Raw genomic sequence first — 24,108 nt, 5'->3', positions numbered from 1 at the left:
CAGAGCGGCTGGCCTGGCAGAAAGAAGTGGGGGAAGGAGTAATTAAGTCAAGGGTAAAAATGAGGCGACTGGTTACATCTTAATTTATTTCTTTACAAATTAAAGATGCATTGAAAAATAAACCAATGAAGATAAATGAGAGATCCACAGCAGGTCCATCCCAGGTTGAGAGCAGACAAGCCTGGCCGCCAGGCCAGTCCCTTGTCCTGCCCCGCTAGTTCGGATTGGAAGATAACTTATCAGCCACTGTCAAGACCAAAGCCCAAGGGTGTCCTGGCAGGAAAGAACAGAGCTCCAGCCGCCTCTGCCTTTCTTCCCAGCAACCCCTTGCTTGGAAAAGCAGTGTTTCCCGTGGAAGCTCAGAGTGCGATGTGGGCTGGCTCTGTGAGGTATTGCAAGTTGATGACCAGGCTCCCTACAGAACCTTCCAGTGTTGGAGCCTCTCTAGCTGGAAAGAAGGCTCGTACCACTCCCAGGTCTTAATATATTTGCAACTCAGTTCCCAGGCTCATTCATCTCTGACAATGCGCCTCTATCAACACAGTGATCACCCATCACTGCAGGACAGAAAGAGAGCTCAACGCCCTCAGTAAGTTTGACTTGGCTGTTGACTTCCAGGCCCAAATAGGATGGACCACTTTTCTCTCCATCATCTATGGTCTATACCCCAGCTCTTATGCAGCTGTATGTTTTATCCCTAATATAGGAAGTTGTTTATGACACTGAGGTGAATAAGCGCCTCTCCCCATAGTGACCCTAGGATCCCCACTCTCTCCTGTCTGTCCCTCTCTTCTTGGAGGCTGGTCCAAAGGGACACATAATATTGCCAGGGTCTGGGTGCCTCCAAATCCCCAACACCAAATCATATACAGTAAACTGAGAAACTACATTCATTAGGACAGGATTAGCAGGGAAAGGAGGGTAAAATGAGGAGACAGGGGCACCTTCCATCAGCAGGACATGACAGAGTGGTAGGATACTTGAGCCCAGAAAGAAGGTGTCTCCTTATACCTCCCCCTCCCCCCAAAGAGACTGAGGTCAGCTTACATGACTTATAAGATATGGAACTGTCCTGATTTCTGTTATCCTGGGGTACTTTATGGAAGCTGGCCTGGGACCCTATGCCCTTTACCCACTTGCTCTAGCTCAGTAGTTGCCGAATCTCCTTGTGCATATGACAGAGAAAGTCCACATAAGATGCTCCCCCACTAAGGCTCTTGTCTTCCACCAGGAAGTGCTTGAACACCATCTCCAGCTTGTCCTCCTGTTTCACCACGATAAGCTATGGCCAGAACACAGGGTCATGAGGCAGGGCCAAAGGAATTAAACATGCCCTGAAATCCCACTATCCAGTCACTTACTCACTCCCCAGCCCCCTTCCAGGTGAGGACTTGAAAAGAAATCCAAGAATCAGATTAGTGTTACCTTCATGTACCGCGATCTCTGTGCCCTTAAGCTATCAATGAGGCTTCGCACCTTCTTGGACAGTGGATTATCCAGAACTGGCAGAACACTCTGAAACACAAAATTCATTTATCCTTATAGTAAGGTATTCTCAGTCAAGGTGGGGCAGCACAGATTTATGTGTCATCTGAAACAAGGAAGACTAGGAAGAAAGCACCTTCCATTCCCTGTAAATGTTCACTGCTATTTAAGGGGACTAGCACACTAACTTTATTGGCTCCTACTCATATAACAGTGCATTTCCACACTCATATTCTCCTTGACACTCTGCCCTCACCAAGCCACTGGTGATCTGACTGAATGAGGAGACGCTGAAGAGGCTCTGGACAACACCCTGTTGGACACTTGCTCCCACCCAGAGGAAGAGATTGAGTCCATTCTCCAGCAAATACATATCCCCGTTGCTTAGACGCTCTTCAGATGCTCGAATTGCTGGTGGTTCAGTGGTACTCTCAATGGGAGACTTTGTCTAGACAAAAGGAATGGGGCAAAAGGTTACCAAGGACCATAAGACATGTTTGCCAGCCCTGACCCCCCACCAGTCCTCCCCACCTGCCACCACACACACACAATTTCAGAAACCAAATCCTTCAGGAAGTCTCTTAGCATGACAATTACATCCGATAATGTAGGTAAAAACAAATTCATTAGTGTCAGACACAGACATTATTAATCCTTCCCTTCCTCCTCCTGTGATGCCCCTTTCTCAGTGCAATGTCTCACACTCGGCCCTGTCATACCAATGGTAGGAGCCGAGGATAGAAGAAAACATTGGTCTCAGCCACATCCATGGAGGTAACCAGCTGTCGGACATAGGCACGGTCATCAGTAGTGACTTCAGCTCCAGGCTGTAGGACTTCACTCTTCAACACACAGTTCAGGTAAACTGGGAGTAGCTTCATGCACTCAGGAAGGATCAGCTGAGGGGGTTATCAAAGTAAAGTCAACAATCATGAGAAATCCCTTCCAAATACAAAAATTTGTCCCAAAAACTCCTCTAATAACATGCTTGCCCCACCTGTCCTGCAGAGGAGGGGCTGGCACAGTTCTTTCTGTAACAGGCCAGGATCTGGGCACACTGGGTGATCAGAGTGTCATGAACAGTCTTCACAGGGCTGTTTAGGACGCCCCGGTATGCTGGAAAGGGAGACCATACAGTCATTGGTCAACCATCCCATCACCTATGCCTTCCCACTACCACACCTACCCAACAATCCTGATCTGCTCACCATCACCTTTCTCTTAGCCCCAATCCCACCCTGCCCTGCCTCTACACTCACCATACTTGGCCATGTAGTTGATGAGTGTGTCAGTTTCACAGTTTCGATACAGATCAGCCAGCTGGGTGCAGCAGTTCAGAGCCAGGTTGTGGATACGGAGCCGTCGCTGACCTGCACAGCTGGTATAGAGCAAGGCGCACTAGGGGAGAAAGGGAGAACTCACATCCCTCCCTCACCAAAGCCATTTGAAAAAGTGCCCCTTTGCTATATTGTTAAAGTAGAGAAAAGACATGACCTATCCCATCCCCAGCGTCTTCTAGCACTCTCATCCTCTTCCCTGCAGCTAATTTATATCCAGTGAAATATCACCCAATAATTCCCCCCAGCCCCTGCCTCCCGCCTGCCACCTGCAGGAGGGCTCCACTCTCTTCATTGAGCCGATCATCATGCTTGAACTCCACAGTCACTGTCTTGTCCCCGTCCAGCCCAGCCAGCTCCACATCTGTTGTGTTGCTCATGTAGAAAGCCCCAAAGAAATCTACAGCACGGATACCTGAGGCCACAAGGACAATGTCAAGGCTAAAGGTATGACAGGCATCATTTGCCTCCCTCCCAGATTTAGCCCCCAGCCTGCTCTTCTCTGACCATGACTGACCAGTGCTTGTCCGGACCCGCATCACAGCATCAAAGCCAACAACCTTCTGTACATCCCGATGCAGGTCACTCAGGAACCGTTCCTGGTCATTCTCCACCTGCAGCACCCCCAGGCCCAGAGTCACATCACCAACTACATAACATCCTGCAGACAATCTCCCTGTATCCCTTTCACTATACAAGCTGTTGAACCATAATAACAATTACAGTGAAGATGGTATCATGATGTCGATGATGATGACGATAGTTTTTAAGCACTTATTATGTGCCAGGTACCACATTAAATGCTTTACATATAATTACTTAATTCTGATAAATCCTAATTGTTAAGTATTAAAATCCCATTTTATAGATGAAGAAACAAAGAGACAAAAATTAACTAATTTCTCCGAAGTGAGAAATTACATAGCTGCTTCTAAGTGGTAAGGCCAGAATATCAACCCAGGACTGATTCCAAGCCACATGTTCCTAACCACTACACTCATGGCTTTCTTCTTTACACCATGTGGTCTTCTCCTCCAACACTACTACTATTAATGAGTCAGCAGCCAGAGGGTCACTCCACATGTAGGAAGAGATTCCCAGGCCTGCTTCCATCTGCCACCCAGAGCCCCATGCCATACCTGAAAGCAAGCATATTTGTAGACAGAGCCACCAGTGAGCTGGGGCACAACAGAGAGTGTGGCCACATCCACATACTGGTTAGGGAAGAGGAAGAGGTCTACACAGCAGCCTTGGGCCACACAATCTCTCGCCAGGCTCTGATAGGCACCTGTCTGAGGCTGGAACAGTGTCTGGGGAGGAATAGAAGAAAATGTTCAAAAATCTCAGCTCTACCATATTTGAGAACTGTTTATGTAATATTCAAACACGTAAGATTTCAGATCTACTTCACAGGACTTTGCAATAGTAGAAATGATCTCATAAAAAAGATCTACCAGGGGCTTTAGGAAATGGAGTAGAGAGGTGTGGGAGCAGTGGAGAAGACTGGCAGCCACGAATGTGACATGTGAAAGGGCAGTGTCTAATCCCAGTCAACCTCAACTTAGTTAGACTATTGCATTGTGAAGAGTCACCACCTTCCTCAGTAATGGGAAGTCCCTGCATCTCCCAAGCCCACACCTTCTCCTTATCTGTGTTGATCAACTTCCTGTCATCTCTGTTCTTCAGTTTTCCTGGGGCCTCTGCAATGGGCAGGGACGTATGGAATAGAAACAGCTTCCCTGCACACTCAGCAGCCTAGGAAAGAAGAGAGGACTACATGTACATTCTTTCCTTTATTCATCCATTATTCATTCACCTTTTCCCTCGTCATTTATTCAATGCCAACTATGTCTGACAAACTGACTCAATGGAGTCATTGATCACTGAAGAAATGGGGATAATATCGTATGGGGTAAGATGGTCAGAGGAAAGTGAGATAAAGGAGTTACCAGGGACTCTAGCCTTACCTTCAGAGCCTCCATCCCAGCCTGGATAACTGGGGCAAATACTGTCTCCGTCTCCCTTGTGTCTGCAAACATTTCTGGAATCTGATCCAATAAGCTGAAGAGATGGGTGGTGGGAGGTAATCAATTGCTATCCAGATTCTAGATTCCTTAGCCCTCAATTCTCTGAAGAGTCATTTGGCCCCCAGACTCTGCTGACCCCTCTGCTCAATTCTCTGGCTTTCTGTGGTTTACATACCCCACCCACTTTACTCCCACCATCTGGCTCTTACCTGGTGATGACTGCCCGAGACTCATTAACATGGACCAGGAAGCCATCCAGCAGTGGCACAAACATGTCAGCCACATCTGATACAACCATCATCTGTGGCTGGGCCAATGAGCTCCTCACGTTGTAGAAGTGGAGCACCTTATTATAGGTGACAAAGCCAACGCGGACTGCTGACTCTTCTGCCCTGCCTTCCCTGTAGAAGGTAACATTGTTACCCAGACTTGCCACCTTTTTCCACTACCCAACTTCATGGCAAACAACTCCAACTGCTGAGTCAACCCAGATCCCTCTCCCCATCATTCCCCAAAGCAAGTACCCTGGCTCCATAAGCTCACCTAGGTAGGAAGTCTAACAGTGACTTGAGCTCCTCACAGAGGAGCCTAACAAGACCACTCCTGATGGCGTTGTAGGAGACATCAATCATGAAGATGAAGGCAGGAGGGCTAGGGAACTTATTGTTCTGCATAAGAAGGAAATGTTGTGGGGAACAAGGGGTTGGTTAGCAGGCCAGTTGTCTAGAGGGAAGTCAACATCAAAGGGGGCGGTGAAGGGGTAAGGAAAACAATCACAGCAGTTCTTAGCTGTCTCACTGTCCTCCACACACTGCTCCTCCCCATGCTCTCTGCCCTTACCTTGCAGTAATCTACAGTGGCCAAGAATTCATAAGAGCCCAGGGACAGCTCAGGACGGTCATAAGCATCCACACGTTTGCCGGTGTGATCCAGATGTTGAAAATACTGGGGGGGAACTGTGAGGGGTATGGCAGAGTATTACTATAAGGTCCACTCTCGATTTTAGTCTGGCCCTGGCTGAGCTCCCTCTCCTGTCCCACATCCCCGTAAGTGCTCTGCTTCCCCAGTTCTGGAATAAAGGACCCTCATCTATTTAACTAGAAAGAGAATAATGAGGATGTAATCCAGATCTCCCCCCCAGTCCCAGCCCCTGTGAACATACCATCATTGATACAGCTGCAGAAGCAGCACTGGAAGCGCCTCCCCCCCTCAATGAACTGCATGAAGGGACACATGTATGCTTTGCAGCGATTGCAACGCAAAGGGCCAGATTCGCCATGGTCGACGACATACGGTGAAGCCTAAAGAGCAAAAGGGGAGGGCCTCTGACATAGAGGGAAACTACAGTGGGTTGAGACATGTGGCAATAGATGAGAAGGAACAACCTGGAGGGAGAAAGGCATGGCTCAGATACTTTGCCTAGGGAGGGAATACAGCGAAGGTTACGAAGACAAATGATGAGATGAGGGTATTGGTCATAGGCATGTCCCAAAGAGTCTAAATTCTACAGTTCCCTTTCCTTACTCCCCATCTCCAGAATTTCACTTCTTCCTGAAAGGGAAGAGAGACTGTGAAACTGGCCCTACCAAGGCAGGGGCTGCCCTGGACGTATGAGGAGAAAGCCAAAGATTACTTAGGATTCTCGTGTCTGGGCCTATCTTCAGTCCCCCTCACTCTTGCTCTAGGAATCTTGACTCCTGCTTCCTTCCCCAACCAAGTATCTATGACACTTGCCCCATCCTGGGTCTCTGTGACACCTACTGATGCCCTAAGCAGATGTCACCCTACAGTCAAGTGTCCAAACCATGCCTACTGAGATCTAGGAAGAGAGAAAAGAGAAAAACACAGAGACAGAGAAGCAGGATATAAAGTGAGCCTTGATCTCCCATCTGTGGAGAAAAGCCACCCTAAGTTTGATAAGCTAGGCATGAACATGATAAGGGTATCCTACCAAGGTCTGGCTGAACAGCTGCCAAGCTCTCTCTCTCTCTTCATGCTGATTTTAGGTATTGGGGTAACAAATCAGGGCCAAGCCAGGTAAGAAAACTACTGGATCCTAATATACCTTTTTTTCTTTTATGCTGTCCAAATATCCCTAACCTACCTAGGATGACAGGATAGGATAGCATACAAGAAAAAATAGATGTGCTTCTAATCATCTGGAGATGACCATGTTATGAGAGGCTCCTGCATCCAGCTATCTCTTCCCCTACAAGTTGCTCCTTCCTCATTTCACATTACTTGTTTCTCCTATGGACCCTCCTACCATCCAGCAATTTCTTAGGCTTTTGCTCTCATCCCTGTCAGGCATAGGCCCCAGGATAGAGAGCTATTGAAGATACTCCCCTCTCCTGGCCAACCAAGACTTCTCCCACTGTGACTGCCAGAATCCCATTTAGGAAGAAGTCTTATTCACCCTGCCTCCCCACTTCTTCCCTTTCATTAGACTCTAGTCCCTTCCCTGACTCACCTCCTCTGGGGACAGCCTTGCCAGTGGCTTGATGACAGCTGCCAGGGGCACCTGAGCCTGCTTAGCCATATCAGATGTGCAAGGGATATTATAAGATGTGCACCGGATGTATCGAGGACTTGCATTCCCTGAAGGAGGAGGTAGAAAGCCTGAGTTGGGGAACAGAACCCTCCAAACACCAGCTCTCTGTTGCTGATCCATCCCATTACTCCCACAAAAGCTAGAACTGATGAGGGCATTTCCCCCCTAGAGACCAATGAAGGACTGGTCTCCAATTAAAGACTGACAAAAGCCCCAGCTGTAAGCATGTAATTTAGAGAAAAAGCCCCCACAGGGAGGAGTCAATGTCCTTCTCACCTTGGTCTTTCACCAGGAAATTGGTGGTGACTAAGGGTGGCACCTGGCCCCGTACTCCAGTAACAAATGGCTCTGAACCCCGGTTGTTCCTGTCATCCTCAATAACCTGAATCTGTAAAGAAGAAGTGAAATGAGTGAGGTGACAGAAGAAAATGGAGTACGAGTTCCCAGAGAGCCAGGAGAAAGAAAGGCTGGAGCTGCAGCACAGAAACTAATATTGTGCCAAGGAATACCTCATGCACCAGGGCGGCTCTCCTCCTGGAGAGTGTATCCAATGCTCTAATGCCAATCTTCCACTCTACAGTCAGCAAAATGCTAGATAGGCAACACTGAGAATGAGCTTCCTTATGAATTACCCTGATACCCAATTAATAGTGATCACCCCATTATTCCCTTCACTCTGGGAAAAGCTCCAGCTGTAGTCACAAACCTTCAGACATGATCCGATTCCTCCCTCCCTCATCAAGCCTTCCTCTCCCCTCCTCTCACCAAGACACATTCTGAGAGCAAAAAAACAGACAACAGTAGCCATGTAAAAATGAATCTACCTGGAATGACTCTACACTCAATGAAAGTAGAAGAGACAGGGTGAGGCAAAAATAAAACAATCAGAAATGATCAGGTAAGGTGAGGAAGCAGATGCTGCCTTATTCTTAGGTAAGCATCAGTGTGTAAATATGGGAGAAGAGGGTAAGTACCCAGTCCTCAGTCCCCCATATTTTTGACAGACCCAGCCAAGGCAAAACAAGATTTTGCAAAGCTGGTAATCAGATCTTTGTGCAGGCTGATGACCTGTGATCAGTTACTTCAACATAGGTTTGGTAAAACCAGAAGCAAACAGAGAATAAGACTCCATATCCCATAGCAAAAGAAGTTGAAGCTTAGAAATACATCAGAGTCGAACACCCTCCAGATGAGAAAGTGGCTCACACTTTCCCAAAGCAGCAGTCCCTTCCCCTGTAAGAAATGCCAGTATCCCAAACTTATGCATTAATAGCCACCTACCCAATGTTTCTCCACAACAAGCTGTAGATAAATCAAACCCAAAGGGGAAGGGTCTACTACTCAACTTTTTCCTGTTCCATCAAACATCACATGCAGGCTCCTGGAGGAGCCAGCAGGACTAAAACCAAAGCTCAACATGCCACCTGACCCCTGCCTTAGGCCCGACCTTCTACCACCCCATACTTCAGGTACTGCTAACTTCTTAATTACATGGTGACGTGAAGCATGCACATCCTTTTAGTCTGTAAAAGCAAGCATCTAAAAGGACTAAGGGAAAAGGATGGAGAGGGATGGACATGGTGGATGAGGTGAAGATGAGGTCACAGGCATGCATGGGTGGCACTAACACAGGAATGACACACACACACACACACACACACACACACACACACACCCTGCACTTACTGGACTAGGAATGGCATCAGGGTCTATTCTGTGCCTGGTTTTCTGCTGAGGAGGCAGCTCATTGAGTTGCTTTAAGTGTTTTAATAATAAAGGCAGCAGGGGGAATACAGGGAGGGAGACAAAAGAACAAGAAGCAGATGTTACTTCTCTCAACCCTAATGAGTTAGACATGAACAACTGGAGCCCAGCTCATACTGCTGAAATCAGGCCCCATTTAGATCAGAAACTCCAAGACTTTCTGGCTCAACACAGAGGCTGTAATGGCTTAGACTATGATGTAGAAAGACAAGGAAAGAGGCAAACAGGAGGTAAGCAGGGTTTATGCTCAGAAAGGCTGAATGGGAGAAATCTTAAGGAGAAGAGGGATGTTCCCTCCAAAAGGCCAAATCTTTCATCTAAGGACTATTCTTAATTCTGGAAGAAGCCTCTACTCCCATCCAACCACACTATTCTCACTGAAGGTGGGGAAAAGAAGGGGCTGCTTAATCATCCTGGGTCCCCCTTAGCCAGCAGGATCCCTCACCATGGTTCCCCAAAGGAAGAGGGAAGAGAACAGAATGGAATATGACAATGGCTAAGCATGGTGAGTTAACTGACACAGCAAATGTCGCAGACAGAACTATAAAGTGGCCCCCCCTTGGGAGTACGGTCCCAGCCTCTATTCCAAGTATGATAAGGAAGGTGTGAGGATTCTGAGAGCTCTAAGGGTGATATTCACCCACTTCCTAGAAGAAGCTTCTCCACATTGCCCCTGTAAACTGTAGATCACTTTTCCCCATCCACACTGCAGGGGCCTAGCAAACAAAAGTACTGGAGGTTTCCTCCTAAAACACTGTTCAACTAAGGGTAGAGAGAAACGAGTGAGGTTTCCTTTGCATAACACCTAACACCAGAGAATTCCCACCAGCTCTATGTATTAACCAGATTGCTATCCTACTAGATCTAAGAAGACAAGCCCTGGCCCAAGCCACTATCCCACAGAAGGGCAGAGTTTACCATGCTATGTCCAACAGTGACACATCATGGCACTCAACCCAGAGCTCTACTGACACGGCTTCCCTTCCTGCCCAGCTATGGAGTAAAAGTGGCCCCCAAAAGAATTCTGGCACTTCAAGGTCCAGTTCAAAGAGTCATAAATTATATCTAGGTCCTAACCTACAAGAAGAATAAAAAGGAAAAATAATCAGAAAAAAGCTTCTAGGTTGACCCACTTATCTGGCAGCCAAACTCCTTCCCCTGTAAGTATCTACTTACAGGGCTTGGGATGGCATCAGGGTCCAGGCGCTTAGGAGGCAGTGGCTGAGGAGGCCCAGGCTGACTGCCAAAAGTGGGTGCTCCTGGGTAGAGGCCTCCATAATTGGGTTGAGGGCCTCGAGCTGGTCCAAAGGAACCTGAGACACAAGAGCACAAGGTTGATGAATTCAAAATCCCCTCCCTATCTCCTCTTAAGGCCTCAAGGAAATGACTACACTCTTATTAACACAGAATTATGAGGTAGGGTACTTCAGAGAAAGACCACACTCTGTAACGTAAGAAAAAAGAAACGTCTTATTCCTTATAATAATACCCTGAAGCTGTCTGTCTAGTTCACCACTTAGTAAGCAATACTAAAAGCAAACAAAAACCAAAAACACCTTAATAGTTGTAGCCTTTGGCTTCTAGAAGACCTTGGGAAAAACTTACCATTCTGTTGCAGCTGATAGCCTGGCTGCTGGGAGGAGTGCATAGGTGGCAGTGACCCTGGGGGCCCAGTCATCTGGGTACCAGGGGGCAGAGCTTGAGGAGGAGGTGAGGACACATGGTTGGGCTGGCTCACTGGGGGCCCCCCAAAACCCTGTCCAGGCAGAAGTGGACCAGTCATTGAAGGTATCCGAGGATCCCCTGAAGCCGGGGGTGTGAAGCTGGAGGTCTGTGGTGGTGCAGATCGCTGGGGAGGCTGGGCCCCAGGATGACCCTGGGCCTGGCTAAGGGGAGGAGCCTGGCCCTGAGGATATGAGCCATACAGACCAGAGTTAGGGAAACTTCCTGAGGCTGAGGCCAGCGATGTTGGTGGGCCTGAGAAGTAGAAGAAGCAGAGTCAGAACTCCAGTCATTCTGCCTTCTTGTTCAGTAAATCACTTCCCTTTCCACATAAGAGGGGCAGGAATGACTGTCCCATCTGCTGGGGTTTCAAGGCACAAGAAATAAAAGGGATTCAGATGGATCCTGATATTTCTAAAAAGAAGGGACCAGTACCATTCCTGTGGTCACAGCTACTCACCATAGCCCAGCCCTGAAGTGGGAGGGGCTGGGGCCACAGCACCACTGATCTGCATTGCGGCCAGCTGAGCAGTCACCTGTGCATTTGTCGGGGGAGGGCCATAGGGCTGAAGCACAGCTGGCTGGCTGACCACAGGGACCAATGGGGCTGACCCCAGGGGCTGAGACCCATGGAACCTGTGAAGAGAGGGCAGGCAGAGGGGACTAGTGGGCTGAGATACCCTTCAAAGTTGCTAAGAACTCCATATAATACAGAAAGCTATATTGATACAAGAAGCTATATTGTTTTATAGCACCTTACTCTCATCCTGGGCTCCTTTACGGCTTTGTACTTTTGCTTATTTGTAGATAAATTACATTCCTGATGATCTACAGTGTGATAATTCATGGCAAATCCTGTTTTTCATTAGGTTCACTCACAAACATACGCTGAGCACCCTCAAAGCAAGTATTATTTACGGTGCTACTTAGATTATCACCTGCTCTGCCTCAGTCCTTTGTTGATAAATCATCTCAGTTTTGTGATCAGAAGCCCTGAAGAAACTGAAAGGGAAGGTACACAGAAGCATTAACACAATAGGCACTTAATAAATGTGGGATCAAATATTAATGCTGCTTAACTTTTAAACCAAAGTATTTATTACTTTATTCTGGGAAAGGTGTTAGAAAGCTCTGTGAGATCAGAGGAGCAGGTCAGCTGAATTTGGCATTTTGTACTTAGCAGGAAGATGATGCTAACTCTACCAGAAAAGAACTAGTGAAGCAGGACATAAACCAGGTAGCCTTCTAGATGGGTCTATCTAGCAAAGTCTCATCATTTAGATAGCTATGTTGGACACTCCCATGGTATTAGATGGCACACTAAAATATAAATACAAAAATCATCCAATGTCATTGCATACCCACTAGCAACTGTACTGGTGCTTCATGGTGATATTACTGCAGAAATCTACATCATAGATTACTATACATAAAAAGTTCCTTCTAGGATTTCAAGAATGAATCAAATTCTGCACAAAGAAAGTTGAAATTCTGATTTATCCTTCCTGCTTATTTTGTCTCTACTAAAAAACTGGTGCTTATATTAGGCCTGCAGTTTAACACTTTTCATCCATTTATTCAACTACTATTTTCTCAGCATCATGCCTAGTAACTTTCCTCCCTAAGCTCTTTGCCGGTGCATTTTTTGCCTTCCATAGCACCACACATCCTGTTAGCCCCATGGTTGATGCTCATAAATCCCTGTCAGAATAATTAAATTCCAGGGTACTACACTATTAATATGGATAACACTATCAGCACAATCCAATGTTATTCTGTCACATGCCCTAGTAACAATAAACCACCACATTATCTGTATAGAGCTTTACAACTTATAAAGCATCTCTGAGGTGCTTTAATTTGATCCTCACAGCAAATTAATGAGACAGAGTAGATAGAAAACTAAGACACTAAGAATAGCAGACCAAACTAGAATTAGAACCTAGATCTAATTCTTAATCCAATGCACTTTACTTTTTAATTGTGAAATGTAACATAAATAGGAAAAAAATTCATAATACAAACACCCATGTAATCAAAAACCAAGTCAAGAAATAGAATATACTAGCACCCAAAGGCCCTGTGTGCTTTCCATCATCACAGCCATCACCATTCTCCCCGAGGTAACTATTTTCCTTATTTCCTAATAATCTTTAAAACAATATAGTTAAGTTTTTCCAGCTTTTAAAACTTTTGTAAACAAAATCGCCTGATATATTCTTTGGGTTTTGTTTCCTATGTCCAACCATGTTTATGAAATTCATCTATGCTGTTGTTTAGCATTCCCTTTCATTACTAAACGTTATTTCACTAAATAAATATGCTACAATTTACTTAAGCATTTTAATACAATGGATCTTTGGGTTTTTCTGATTTTTGGATATTACAAACAATGCTGCCATGAACACTCATATAATTAATTTGCTTATATATACAAGTTTTTATAAATATCTGAGTGAAATTACTGATTATAGGGTATGCATATTCCCGATTTTAACAGGGAATTCCAAATTATTTTCCCAAAGTACAAAGTTAATAGTAGTACTGATGTGCATCTGACCACCAATGGAAAAGTGTACCCATTACTCCCTATCCTCAGCAATATTTAGTATTGTCAAACTTTTTAATTTTGCCGATCTGATGTATACAAAGCAGAATCTTGTGGTTTTTAATCTGTGCTTTTTTAATTAGTTACGAGGTTTTATTAACAGCTTTTTTGTATGTTCTTTGGCCATTGGTATCTCTTCTTTTATAAAACACCTATTCTGGTTTTTGTCCATTATTTTTTCAACTGGATTGGCTTTTTCTTATTGATTAGCAGGAGTCCTCTACATATTTCTGAATACTGTTTTATTCATATGTCTGTTTTCCATTCTGAACTTGTCTTCCCAATGTACTTTCCATTCAATTTCCCTCTCTAATCATTCCCATTAGCACGAAAACATGCAAACATCTAAAAAAATAACCAACTATGGTAGAAACAACCCAAATGTCCATCAACAACAGATAAATGGATAAATAAAACATGGTATATGTAGGAAATATTCCTTAGCCATAAAAAAGAATAAAGTACTAACACATGCTACAAAATAGATGAGCAATGAAAACATTATGCTAACTGAAAGAAGTCTGTTACAAACTATCACAAAGTATATAATTCCATCCATATGAAAGTCCAGAAGAGGGAAATCTAGAGAGACAGAGAGTAGATTACAGTAGTCTCCACATATCCACAGGGAATACGTTCCAAGACCCCTAGTGAAACTGCAGCTAGAACTGAACCCTATAGATACTGTGTTTTTTCCTGTACAGACATACCTACGATAAAGGTTAATTTATAAATTAGGCACAGTAACAGATTAGCAATAATAAATAACAAATCATAAAATAGAAAATTTGTAACAATATACTGTGACAAAAGTTGTGTGATGGTGGTCTCTCTCTCAAAATATCTTACTGAACTGTACTCATCCTTCTTTTGTTGATGTGAGATGATAAAATACCTACGTGATGAGATGAGGTGAGGTAAATGATGCTGCTTCCAGCTGGAAGAGTGGGGGATTGAAGGAATAGCTAAATACATAGCTAAAGGATGTGGTGTTTCTTCTTGAAGTGATAAAAATGTTCTAAAACTGTATACATTCTAAAATTCATATAATCTGTGAATATACTAAAAACCACTGAATTGTACACCTTAAATTGGTGAACTGCATGGTATATGTATTATATCTTAATGAATTTGTTTTTTTAAAAATCTAATCAAATAAAACTGCCCTAAAACCTGACATCCCACTCGAGACTTTTGCTCCTCTTTTAACCAAACATTGCAAAAGAGTTGGTCTATATTCTGTCTCCACTTCTTTAGTTATGATTTCTCTTTCTTTAAAGATCCTTTTTTCTGAGTTCACCTTCCTTTCTTTTCTTTGTCTCTATTCCTTAGTAGTTTTCTCAACCAGCGTTTGTCTGAAATGTCTTCATTTGCTCTCTTTTAACTAGGTACATAATTCCACATTGACGTTTATATTCCCTTAATGCTTTCAAGGTACTATTCTACTATCTGCTCTCCTCTAAATGTGTTTTCTCTAACAGATTAATTTTTTCCCTATGAGAACCCTATAGAGCCTTGGGTTTAGAGAGTGTGGTTGTTTCACATTTGCTTCTGGAAGGTACTCCCAACAATACTGCCACCCAAGATCAAACTTTTAAAAAAAGTTTTGAGATACAATTTCCAAATCATTAAATATCACTCCTTTTAAGTGTACAATGATTTTTAGTAAATTTATACAGCTGTCCAACCATCACCAGAAGCCAATTTCAGAACATTTTTATCACCCCCAGAAAGACCCCTTATGTCCATCTGCAGTCCTAAGACCTTGTTTATTCCCCACTTACCCACAGCCAGCCTGGCAGAAAGAGGACTCTATGATCTCCTCTGCCAGTATGCAAATTTTTTTCTAGTTTATCTGTTCACTGAAAAGTTCAGCCCAGGTCCATACTTTACAAGCAAGGTCTCAATTCCAAATCTCAGCTCAGAAAAGCGAAAGAACTCATTCACTATCCCCAGTACCTGCTTAAACTTAAGTCCCCAGGTTCTCAAGATGATAATTCCCACCCTCTCCACAGGCAGCCACAGTGTCAACTTATACTCTGACTTTCAGGTCCCACTTGATCTCTGGCTCTTGAGGATTTCACTTTCTTTCTTTAAAGTGTCACTATGCACTTGAAAAACATTTTTTGTTTCTATTTTCTCTCTCCTTTCTAAATGCTTATAGCAAATGGGTTTCCAGGTTATATTAATCTACTATCCAGCTGAAATTCTTTGACCCACTACAACCAGACAGTTGTCTTCTGTCTCCACTGAAACTACATTTATCCATGATGCCAAACCTTGCCAAACCCAAGGTCAATTCTCAGTTCACATCTTACCTTTCAGCTGCAAATGACACAGTTGATTTCTGTCTTTACTGCCTCCTGAAATACTTTCTTCACCTAGTTGCAAGATGCACGGTGTCCTGGCTTGTCTCCTACCTCAGTACTGCTCTTTCTCATTGTCTTCTCATGGCTCCTTCTCTGACTTCCTTTTAATTGTTGGTAAGCTACAAGGTTCAGTCCTCAGTTTCATTCTTTACTCTCAATGCTCACTTTCTGAGTAATTTCATCTAGTCCCATCTAGACTTTAAATGATATTTCTACACTGAAACTACCAAATTTGTATCTTCAGTCCTGACATCATTTCCTCAGTTGTAGATTTGTATATATAACTGTCTACTCAACATCTCTACTTGGTAGCCAGTAGCTTTTAAATCTATAATGCACAAAATAAAACCCTTCATTTCATCCCCAAACTCTGCTCTGCTCCAATTGTCCTCACCTCAGTAAGTAGCGCTACTATTTACCCAGTTGCTTAAACAACAAGATAAAAGACTTCCAGACTTCTTCTCTCTTAACTCACATCCAATCTATGGAATCTACCTTTAAAATGTATTCCAAATCTATTTGTTATCTCTACCACTGCCATCCTAAACCAAGCCAAGATCATCTCTTACCTGAACTACTATAACTACAACAACCTCCTAACAGGATCCCCTACATCTCTTGAATCCAGCAAAGTAACCTCTTTTTTGAAATGAGTATTTTCTGAAAAAGTATTAGAGAACAGGGAGAGAATATGTAAAATGTTTTAGAAGTAATGTTTTTAGTAATCATATTTATGATAGTTTTAGCATTATTGTCCTGAAACACTGTATGTAAGGAATAAAATAAATAGAAATTGTGGCATATTCCAGTACTCTAATTATATCATCCCCATAGCCTAAGATTCCTGGTGTGGTAGAAAAAAGATACAGATATAATAGGTTAAGTAAAGGCTTTGTAGTCTTGAATTTGAATTGGAAGTACAAATTTAAACAAATGAGATATTTTATCTCTAATATATGTAGATATGTATTTCTTAGCTATGTCCACCAAAAATTAGGTGATGCTTCCCTACATGTATATTAATTGGTTGGGTTTACACAATGGTGATACTCTTTAGTTCTTTCATTTCTTTTTCATTTGTTTAAAAAACATTGTAGATAGTGCTTACCATCTGTTATTTGGTTACCAGTTGTGCAATTCATATAGGATAAATGCTTGATTCTTTACCTTTACTTACCAGTTTACAAGGGAATGAATTGCTCTAGATAGTGACCTAGAAATTATTTCATACATTATAGGCTTAAGAAAGCTACTAGCTACCAAGTAGAAATGTCGAATAGGCAGTTGTATATACAAATCTGTAGCTGAGACCTAGAAATTGGTCTGGAAATTGCCTAGAAAGTGACCAAGCAGGTAACTATGAACTTCCTAGTGCCCAGATGATAATCATGAACTATCACTTCTCACCAACAAAATAAAGGATTTCTTAGGAAAATGGCTAATTCCTGGTCTATGGCATAAAACATGTAAGCCTGGAACATCTTATCCTACCTAAAGATACTAAGGTCATGTCAAAAGGACTTAGGAGTCAACCTGAAGAGGCTTCCATTGGTCAAAAATGGGACACTCTTAACTTCAAAATGATGATAATTGCAATGGATTGAAGCCTATTAAACATGTTTAAGTCCATAAATTCATGATGATATTAAAAATTAAAAGGGAAAACTGGTCATTTTCAGTGGATAACAGAGGACCAATTTATTCCCTTGTAAACTGGTAAAGAAAGGTAAAGAATCAAGCATTTATCCTACATGAATTGTGTACCTGGTAGCCAAATAACAGATGACAAGAATTGTCTACAATGATATTCAAACAAATGAAAAAGAAATGAAAGAATTAAAAAGTATCACCATTTTGTAAACCCAACCAATTAATAATACATGTGCATAAACATTAACAACTGCTAATATCACAAAAAGAGAGAAAACAAGGTATGTGCCTTCTGTAGTCTTATCCCATGCTACCCAAGGGGATCAAACCTATATCCAGTTTATGGTTCTAGCTGCCAATTTGCAGGAAATATAGAGGAAAGAGGAACATGTTGAACTGTAACATGAATATGTAACCAGGAGAATCCAGACTATGTGAAACTCTTCTGGTCAACTGGCTTGGGCTCTACTATTTATTTCAGATAAATAGTAAGAAAAAAAGGAGACAGAGAGGGAATCAATAGACTTAAAAGACACATCAAGTTTTGTGTGTGCATTTTTTTAATAGGCAAAACTAAACTGAGGTATCTAGGAATATACCTTTGGGTATAAACTATTTCTAAAAACACAAGAACACTGTTACTATAAAAGTTAAGGTAATGGTTACTTATGGGGAGAAGGAGAGAGTTAAGATTGAATTGGGGCACACAGAGGAGCTTTTGGGGTATATGGCAGAATTATTTTTTTCCATCTGGGTTATAGTTACAAGGGGGCTAACTTTATAATAATTTACTAAGCCATACATTTATTTTGTATGTTTTATTTTGTATGTGTTTTATATTACCATAAAAGATCTAGCGCATAGATGAATGAATAAATGGGAACATTGTTACTCCCCAGCTTAAAAACGCACCAATGATCTCTCACTGCAACTAAAATCAAATTTAAACTTCTTACTATAGTTTACAAAGCACTACCTGACATGACTCCTGCCTAGGTTTCTACTCTATCTCCTCTGCCACTCTCTACTCTGCTTTAGCCACACTGGCCTTCTTGCTCTTCCTCACATCCACCAAATTAATTTCTCCATCAGGGCCTCTGCACTTGTTGTTCACTTCATCTAAGACACTCTTCCCCAGATATGTGGATAGATTCATTCATCATTTCACTGAGGTTTCAAATATCACTTCAGAGAACCTTTTCTTGACCAGTGTATTTAAAACAGCTCCCTACCTCCTCACCAGTTATCCTCTATATCCTTATTTGTATTTATATTTGTCTACTTGTTATCTTCTGTGTACTCCACTAGGTTGTAAGTGCCATGAGAACAGAGACTTTGTCTGTTTTGTTTACTCCTTTATCTCCCATCTCTAGAATATCTGATACATAATAGTACAAAATAAAAATTTTTGAGTAGATGAATGAATGAATTCCCTATATTGCTTCCAGAGTTTTCCAACACAGAAATAGGGAGAGCTTCCTAGGCTCTTTCACCAAGGTTACATTCAATGCTAAAAATGTATTCTGGACACTCAATAAAAATACCAGAAAGGGACTCTTCCATTACCACACACCCTACCCACAGCTGTTTTATATCTTTATTTACCAAAAAACAACAGTCTAACAAGCCCTCCTAATGGTATTCCATGCAAAAACAGGAGTTTATTAGGTCATGTACCACCAAAGTTTTCATCATTTATGTGGTTTTCCTTTGAGTATCTTTCCTTTTATAACTGGTTACACCCAAACTTAACCAGTAAGTCCCATGTACCTGATCTAAGGAAAAGGGAAGTCAGAGGAGAAATAAATAATTCTGAGGTCCCTTCTTGTTTCTCCCTTAGGATAGGCTCAGTAAGACTACAACAATTACTGAAGATGTATGTCTAGTCAAGGAAAAAACTCAAGTTCACAGAAAAAGAAAGAATATGCAAAAGAACCCAGGTATAAAGATGGGTCAGTAATCCACAAAGCAGACATCAGCAGCACCTATAACCTAGAAAAATAAAAACAAAATTCAAAAAGGTGGAGGGAACAGAAAAAGGGACCTAACAGAAAGGCCAAGGAAAAGAAAAAAGAAAAGAAAAAGAAATAGGCTCACATATAGTCCTAATCCTTCCAGTTTCATCAAACTGATTTTAGGTTGACCCAAGCACATACCTCTGCATCTGAACAGTGGAGCTTGGCCCATTCTGTACATCTCCTTGGCCAAACTGGCCATATGCAGGCTGACCACAAGAGGCCTGTGCTGTTGAGGCTGGAGGTGCCTCTGAAGAAGGTGGGGCTCTTGACATACCTGAGGATAAAGGACAGAAATACAGCAATTGGGAAATAACTTTCTCCTCCACCCTGAGCAAGCAATGCAAGGAAAGGATCGGTAAGCTCAGACCTTCACTGGCTCAATGCCACAGCTTTGCAATGAAAAGGCCACTATCAACATGTAACTCTAGCTACAGCAAATTCTGAACATGGATGCCCAGCCATAGGGCCTCTACTCTCCTAGACAGGTATACCACAGGTGAAGCTGTAGCTAGAGCCTAGAGAATGCAGGGCCTTCCTGTGATCACCATACACTCTCACTCAGTCCAGGACAGTCTAACATTCTTATCCTGGACAACAAGTCAGCACTTATGCAGAAAAGATCCTACTCTAGAACTCAGAAACTCAGAGCATTTATGAGACAGGTGGCACAGAAGATGACCAAGTAATATACTTAACTAGGTTGTAAAGAAAAGCACCTCTTAGGGAGACTATTCTGTCAACCTCTTCATATATTCTACTTATTCTACCCATCTTCTTTTCAGCCACTTCTCAGTGTTGATGCTCTGAATAGCACATGGCTCAGGAAAGTGATTTCATAGGTTGGAGCCTTTATTTCTGCCCAATAGTTCAGTCAGGACAGTTGGCCTGCCCTTTCATTAGTGCTGCCATTTATGTCTCCACAAAGCTATACTCCACCCTTTCTGCTCATCAGAGTTGTCATCAAAGGTTCTTCTACAACACCCAACTATCTTCCCTGTATACTGCTCCCAGTCACCCTCCCCACATGAAATGCAAAAAGAAAGCAGTTAGCTACGTGGCACATCACTTTGGAAATGTTGCTGACCCCTCAAACAACTCTTTTTATTTCACTCTACCCTCAGCAGACATTAGACTCTACAGAACCTACCTACAAGAACACGATTAATCTGAACCTGCTTACCTGCCATCACAGAACCAGTTATGTTTTCCTCTCAACAATAAAGCTTCCTTTTGAGGTAATGCCAAACTCCATCTTGATAAGCCAGAACATGACAGATCAGAGGTGGACTCTGCCCAGCCAAAGTCCCCACCCAGAATAAGGCTCTTCCAAAGACCTGAGACCTAATCTTACCACTTCACGGTTTTTTTTTTCCAAGTTACAATTAAAATGGTAATACTTCATTCATTTCCCAAATCTTACTCTGCCTCCTTGATGCCTTCTTTTTACCATAACCCTTTATGGGATTTACTCTCTTTAAAAGCATAAAGCATTTGACATATCCTAAGTCCTCAACTAGCCTAACCAAAGTGTTAACCATTTTCTAAAAAGTCCTTATGAATCATCTGTAGAGTACTAGCTACTCTTCTTCAAAAAGTACTGTAAAAGCCAAATACTGATTCTAAGGCAGCACCAGATTAGTCTTCTCTTATTGCCCTGATGTTACAAAGCATCTAAGAAGCAGAGGAAAGTCAAGCAAAGGAAAAGGAATGGTATCAGCAGAAAGGTATGAAAGGCTTCAAAAATCAGGCACACAAACACCATACTTTTCATTCATGATCTAGCTTCCCAGGTCCCAGAGGCATTTATGGATAAAACCATTAGTCCAATGAGAGGCATTATAAATATACAGGAGAAACAAGTGATTTCAGAGAGACTTTGGGTCAACAGGAAATATTCAATCCTGCTCACAGGTTCTGGAGGAGCTGTGACCAAAACCCTTCTAACCAGTTGTGAACAATGCAGCCAGCTGAGGCTGTACAGGGTACCACCCACGGGAAGTGAACTGCCACTAAACCTGGAAGATGTGTTCTCACTAGATGTCTTAAGGCAGAAACACAGTCACATTATGTAAAAACAGGGAAGGGCCAGCTGTTCACAGGACTCTCAGTGACTGAGAGCCAGATTAATGTTCCTCAATCCCATTCACCCCAACTCTTTAAGCAACATAGGAGGTAGGGCAATACAACCCAACCTGAAGACTGCTGGTTCCCCTCCTTAGCACAAAGGAAACTTGGAAATATACCTGGGGGAGGTGTTTGCTGATAGCCATGTAGTGGGCCATTGTAGGCTCCATAGGGAGTTTGGGGTGCTGTGGACCCTGGTTGCCCACTATAGCTGGATTGATGATACCCTTGGTAGATAGGCTGGGGTTGCCCAAATGGTGGCACAGGTGGAGCTGACTGGTTGACGTTCATTATGACAGCATCCCCAACTTGGTCTCACCTATTAGATGAAAGAGAAGAGGAAAATTAGTCAAAATCAATTTTCTAAAGAGAGATTAACTATTCAAGGTAGGAAATAGAGAGAAAAAAAGGACTGACCTTATCAGGCAGTTATCAGCCTAATCGTTCCCACACTATCACAGGATCTTTGTAATTTTCTGTCCCAGCCAGTTGCCAGATTACCTCCTCAAAGTAAGGATTTTGTTACTGTGAACCCCATGCTTTGTCACTGCAACTTCAGATAGGTCCACTCAATGGAGTAGCAACCTCCATTCCCCAGTGGTATGATTTCTACTGTCTAGTCACACAAGGAGTCCTGCCACTGATGAACTACTGTGATACTACAAATGAAACAATGTTCCCACTTTCCATTCACTCACTCTAGTATCAGTTCATTCGACAAAAACTGAATAACCTCTAATGTGCTAGTTGTTTTTAATCACCCAGGTTACAGGTCTGAAACAGATCAGCTAAATACCCTCCCCTCAAAAAACAAATTTTAGACTAACTAATTAGAGAAATGACATTTTTTTTTACTTAACTGCAATAATGCAAATGCTACTCCATCCCGAGTCTTCCCATTAAAAGTGTGTGGATTTTAGAACTGAAGTATTAAACTCACTAAATGTAAAGGACACCTGAAAACTCTAGCAAGGTTCCAGATTAGAACTGAGTGCAGGCCAGGCACAAAACTTTCTCATAATAACCTAGGAAAACAAATCTAAGAATCAACAGCAAAGTTAGATTTCATGGAAAAAGATAATTCACCTTATCCTTGAAGCAGAGGGACTATGAGTATTCCAAATTCCAATGCACTTCTCCAACTCTCCTGTTTCTGCTCTCCATAAATGCCTGTCATCAATTTAGGCCACCACCAAAAATTATTACAATCTTGACCAGCAACAGATGAATGAATTAGAGGGCCTTTCAAGGGTCCCTCCAAGAACAGGACTATTGATCACATCTACTCTAAACAGCCTTACCGTTCCAACTTCCCTACGGACAGAAAGTGCCCAGGAAGCAGGAGAACTCACAGCTACTGCAGTGAAATAATGGGCCTCTCCCCTTAGCTAGGAATGGCCATACTGACTACAGAAAACCTGAACTGCTCCTGGACTAGAACTCTATAAATTCGGTCATGTCAGGAGCTGTTCTTTCCAAATCCTAAACCTTGCACAGGTCACAACACTAAGTTTGAGAGAGATCTTTCCCCTCTGCTTTCTTATCTTCCTAATGTCAGTGTGGGGATGGGAGGACAGGAACTTATTCTCCAGAAATAATCCCCTCAAACACTGCCAAGAGTTTGGAGTGAGACTCAAGTCTCGACACCATTCTGGGTAGACAGTCGAAGGTGACAGCCAGGGGGCGGGGCAAGCTTCCTAGAACTCTGAAAAGTAGCACTGCGGAGGCTGGGAACACCGGGGATCAAGACTGAGAAGCCAAGCCAGTTTCTCCAGCCACGATGAGAGAGAGGGCTGCTCCATTGAGCATGGAGATGGAGCGTCTTGCGCCCTTCAACAGGCTGGGGGTGGGAAGCGGGAGCTGGAATCTGGGCCGGCAGGAGAGAAAGAGGGTCTAGGACTGCTCCAGGATTGTGGATGCATTAGGTGGGGAGGGGGAAGAGGGGTCTCTCCCCGGGCCCCGCCCCCAGACTCCTCCCTTCCTTCTCAGACTGGACCCTGATCTGGCCAGTGATACCCCGGCCTCTCTTCTTTCTTTCCCACCAACCTCCCGATGCCACTCCTCACCCGGCTCCAGATCCAGGTTCGACTTCGTTCCTAACGTCAAGGCTCCCAGGCCCCACTTCCGGTTCCGAGGGGCCCGGCTCTCGCCCCCGGAAGTCCCTCCCCCAGGCTCCGGGGTTGGGCGACTCCTTCTGCCACGTCTGCAGTAGTCACTCGTTCAGAGGCCCGGATGCTGCGCATGCGCCCTTTCCTGTCGCGTCATAGCTACCCCGAGGAGGCTCCGCGGATTTTTGTACATTTCAGCTTTTTTCCCCTCCAGGATGTCCTGGTCCACTATGGTCCCACCTGCTGAGATGTGATTGAGAAAGCTAGGTCAAACTATCTTTAGTAACGCCCCCTCAATCCGCCTATGACACATTAGTGACCTCTGATCTACATTCCTGCGGCCAC

At 43.3% G+C, this 24,108-nt stretch overlaps 1 protein-coding gene across 5 annotated transcripts; it reads right to left on the bottom strand.

Annotated features, from left to right (window-relative positions):
* Positions 1-66: 66 nt before the first annotated feature.
* On the bottom strand, positions 67-23,868 carry SEC24C (SEC24 homolog C, COPII coat complex component). Of its 5 annotated transcripts, XM_036928629.2 has the most exons (25): positions 23,722-23,755; positions 22,742-22,825; positions 21,775-21,974; positions 19,670-19,805; positions 11,347-11,522; positions 10,770-11,141; positions 10,341-10,477; positions 9,087-9,155; positions 7,677-7,788; positions 7,320-7,447; positions 6,012-6,150; positions 5,690-5,805; positions 5,393-5,517; positions 5,059-5,250; positions 4,790-4,883; positions 4,461-4,577; positions 3,962-4,132; positions 3,340-3,436; positions 3,092-3,237; positions 2,745-2,883; positions 2,483-2,601; positions 2,205-2,384; positions 1,742-1,933; positions 1,426-1,515; positions 67-1,282 (listed from the first exon to the last, which is right to left on the bottom strand). In XM_036928629.2, the coding sequence occupies exons 3-25, from the start codon at positions 21,944-21,946 to the stop codon at positions 1,142-1,144; spliced, it is 3,360 nt and encodes a 1,119-aa protein (XP_036784524.2). In that variant the 5' UTR covers positions 21,947-21,974; positions 22,742-22,825; positions 23,722-23,755; the 3' UTR covers positions 67-1,141. The 5 variants fall into 5 exon arrangements, with proteins under 5 accessions (XP_036784524.2, XP_036784523.2, XP_057361999.1 ...); XM_036928628.2 differs by lacking the exon at positions 22,742-22,825 and having other exon boundaries at positions 23,722-23,868; XM_057506016.1 differs by lacking the exons at positions 22,742-22,825; positions 23,722-23,755 and adding an exon at positions 22,516-22,535.
* Between the last annotated feature and the right edge of the window lie 240 nt (positions 23,869-24,108).

This window comes from Manis pentadactyla, chromosome 8, assembly GCF_030020395.1.
Source record: "Manis pentadactyla isolate mManPen7 chromosome 8, mManPen7.hap1, whole genome shotgun sequence".
Classification (NCBI taxonomy): domain Eukaryota; kingdom Metazoa; phylum Chordata; class Mammalia; order Pholidota; family Manidae; genus Manis; species Manis pentadactyla.
The sequence above is the reverse complement of the archived record's forward strand: the minus strand, read 5'-3'. Positions and strand labels throughout refer to the sequence as shown.

What these genes read in the sequence shown, in the direction of transcription:
- SEC24C (XM_036928628.2), bottom strand. Translation starts at nt 21,946, where the DNA reads ATGAACGTCAACCAGTCAGCTCCACCTGTGCCACCATTTGGGCAACCC. An exon ending in TCAGCAAACACCTCCCCCAG is followed by an intron (nt 19,806 to 21,774) that starts GTATATTTCCAA and finishes CTTTATCCTCAG; the next exon opens with GTATGTCAAGAGCCCCACCT. An exon ending in AGAGATCGCGGTACATGAAG is followed by an intron (nt 1,283 to 1,425) that starts GTAACACTAATC and finishes TTCTGGCCATAG; the next exon opens with CTTATCGTGGTGAAACAGGA.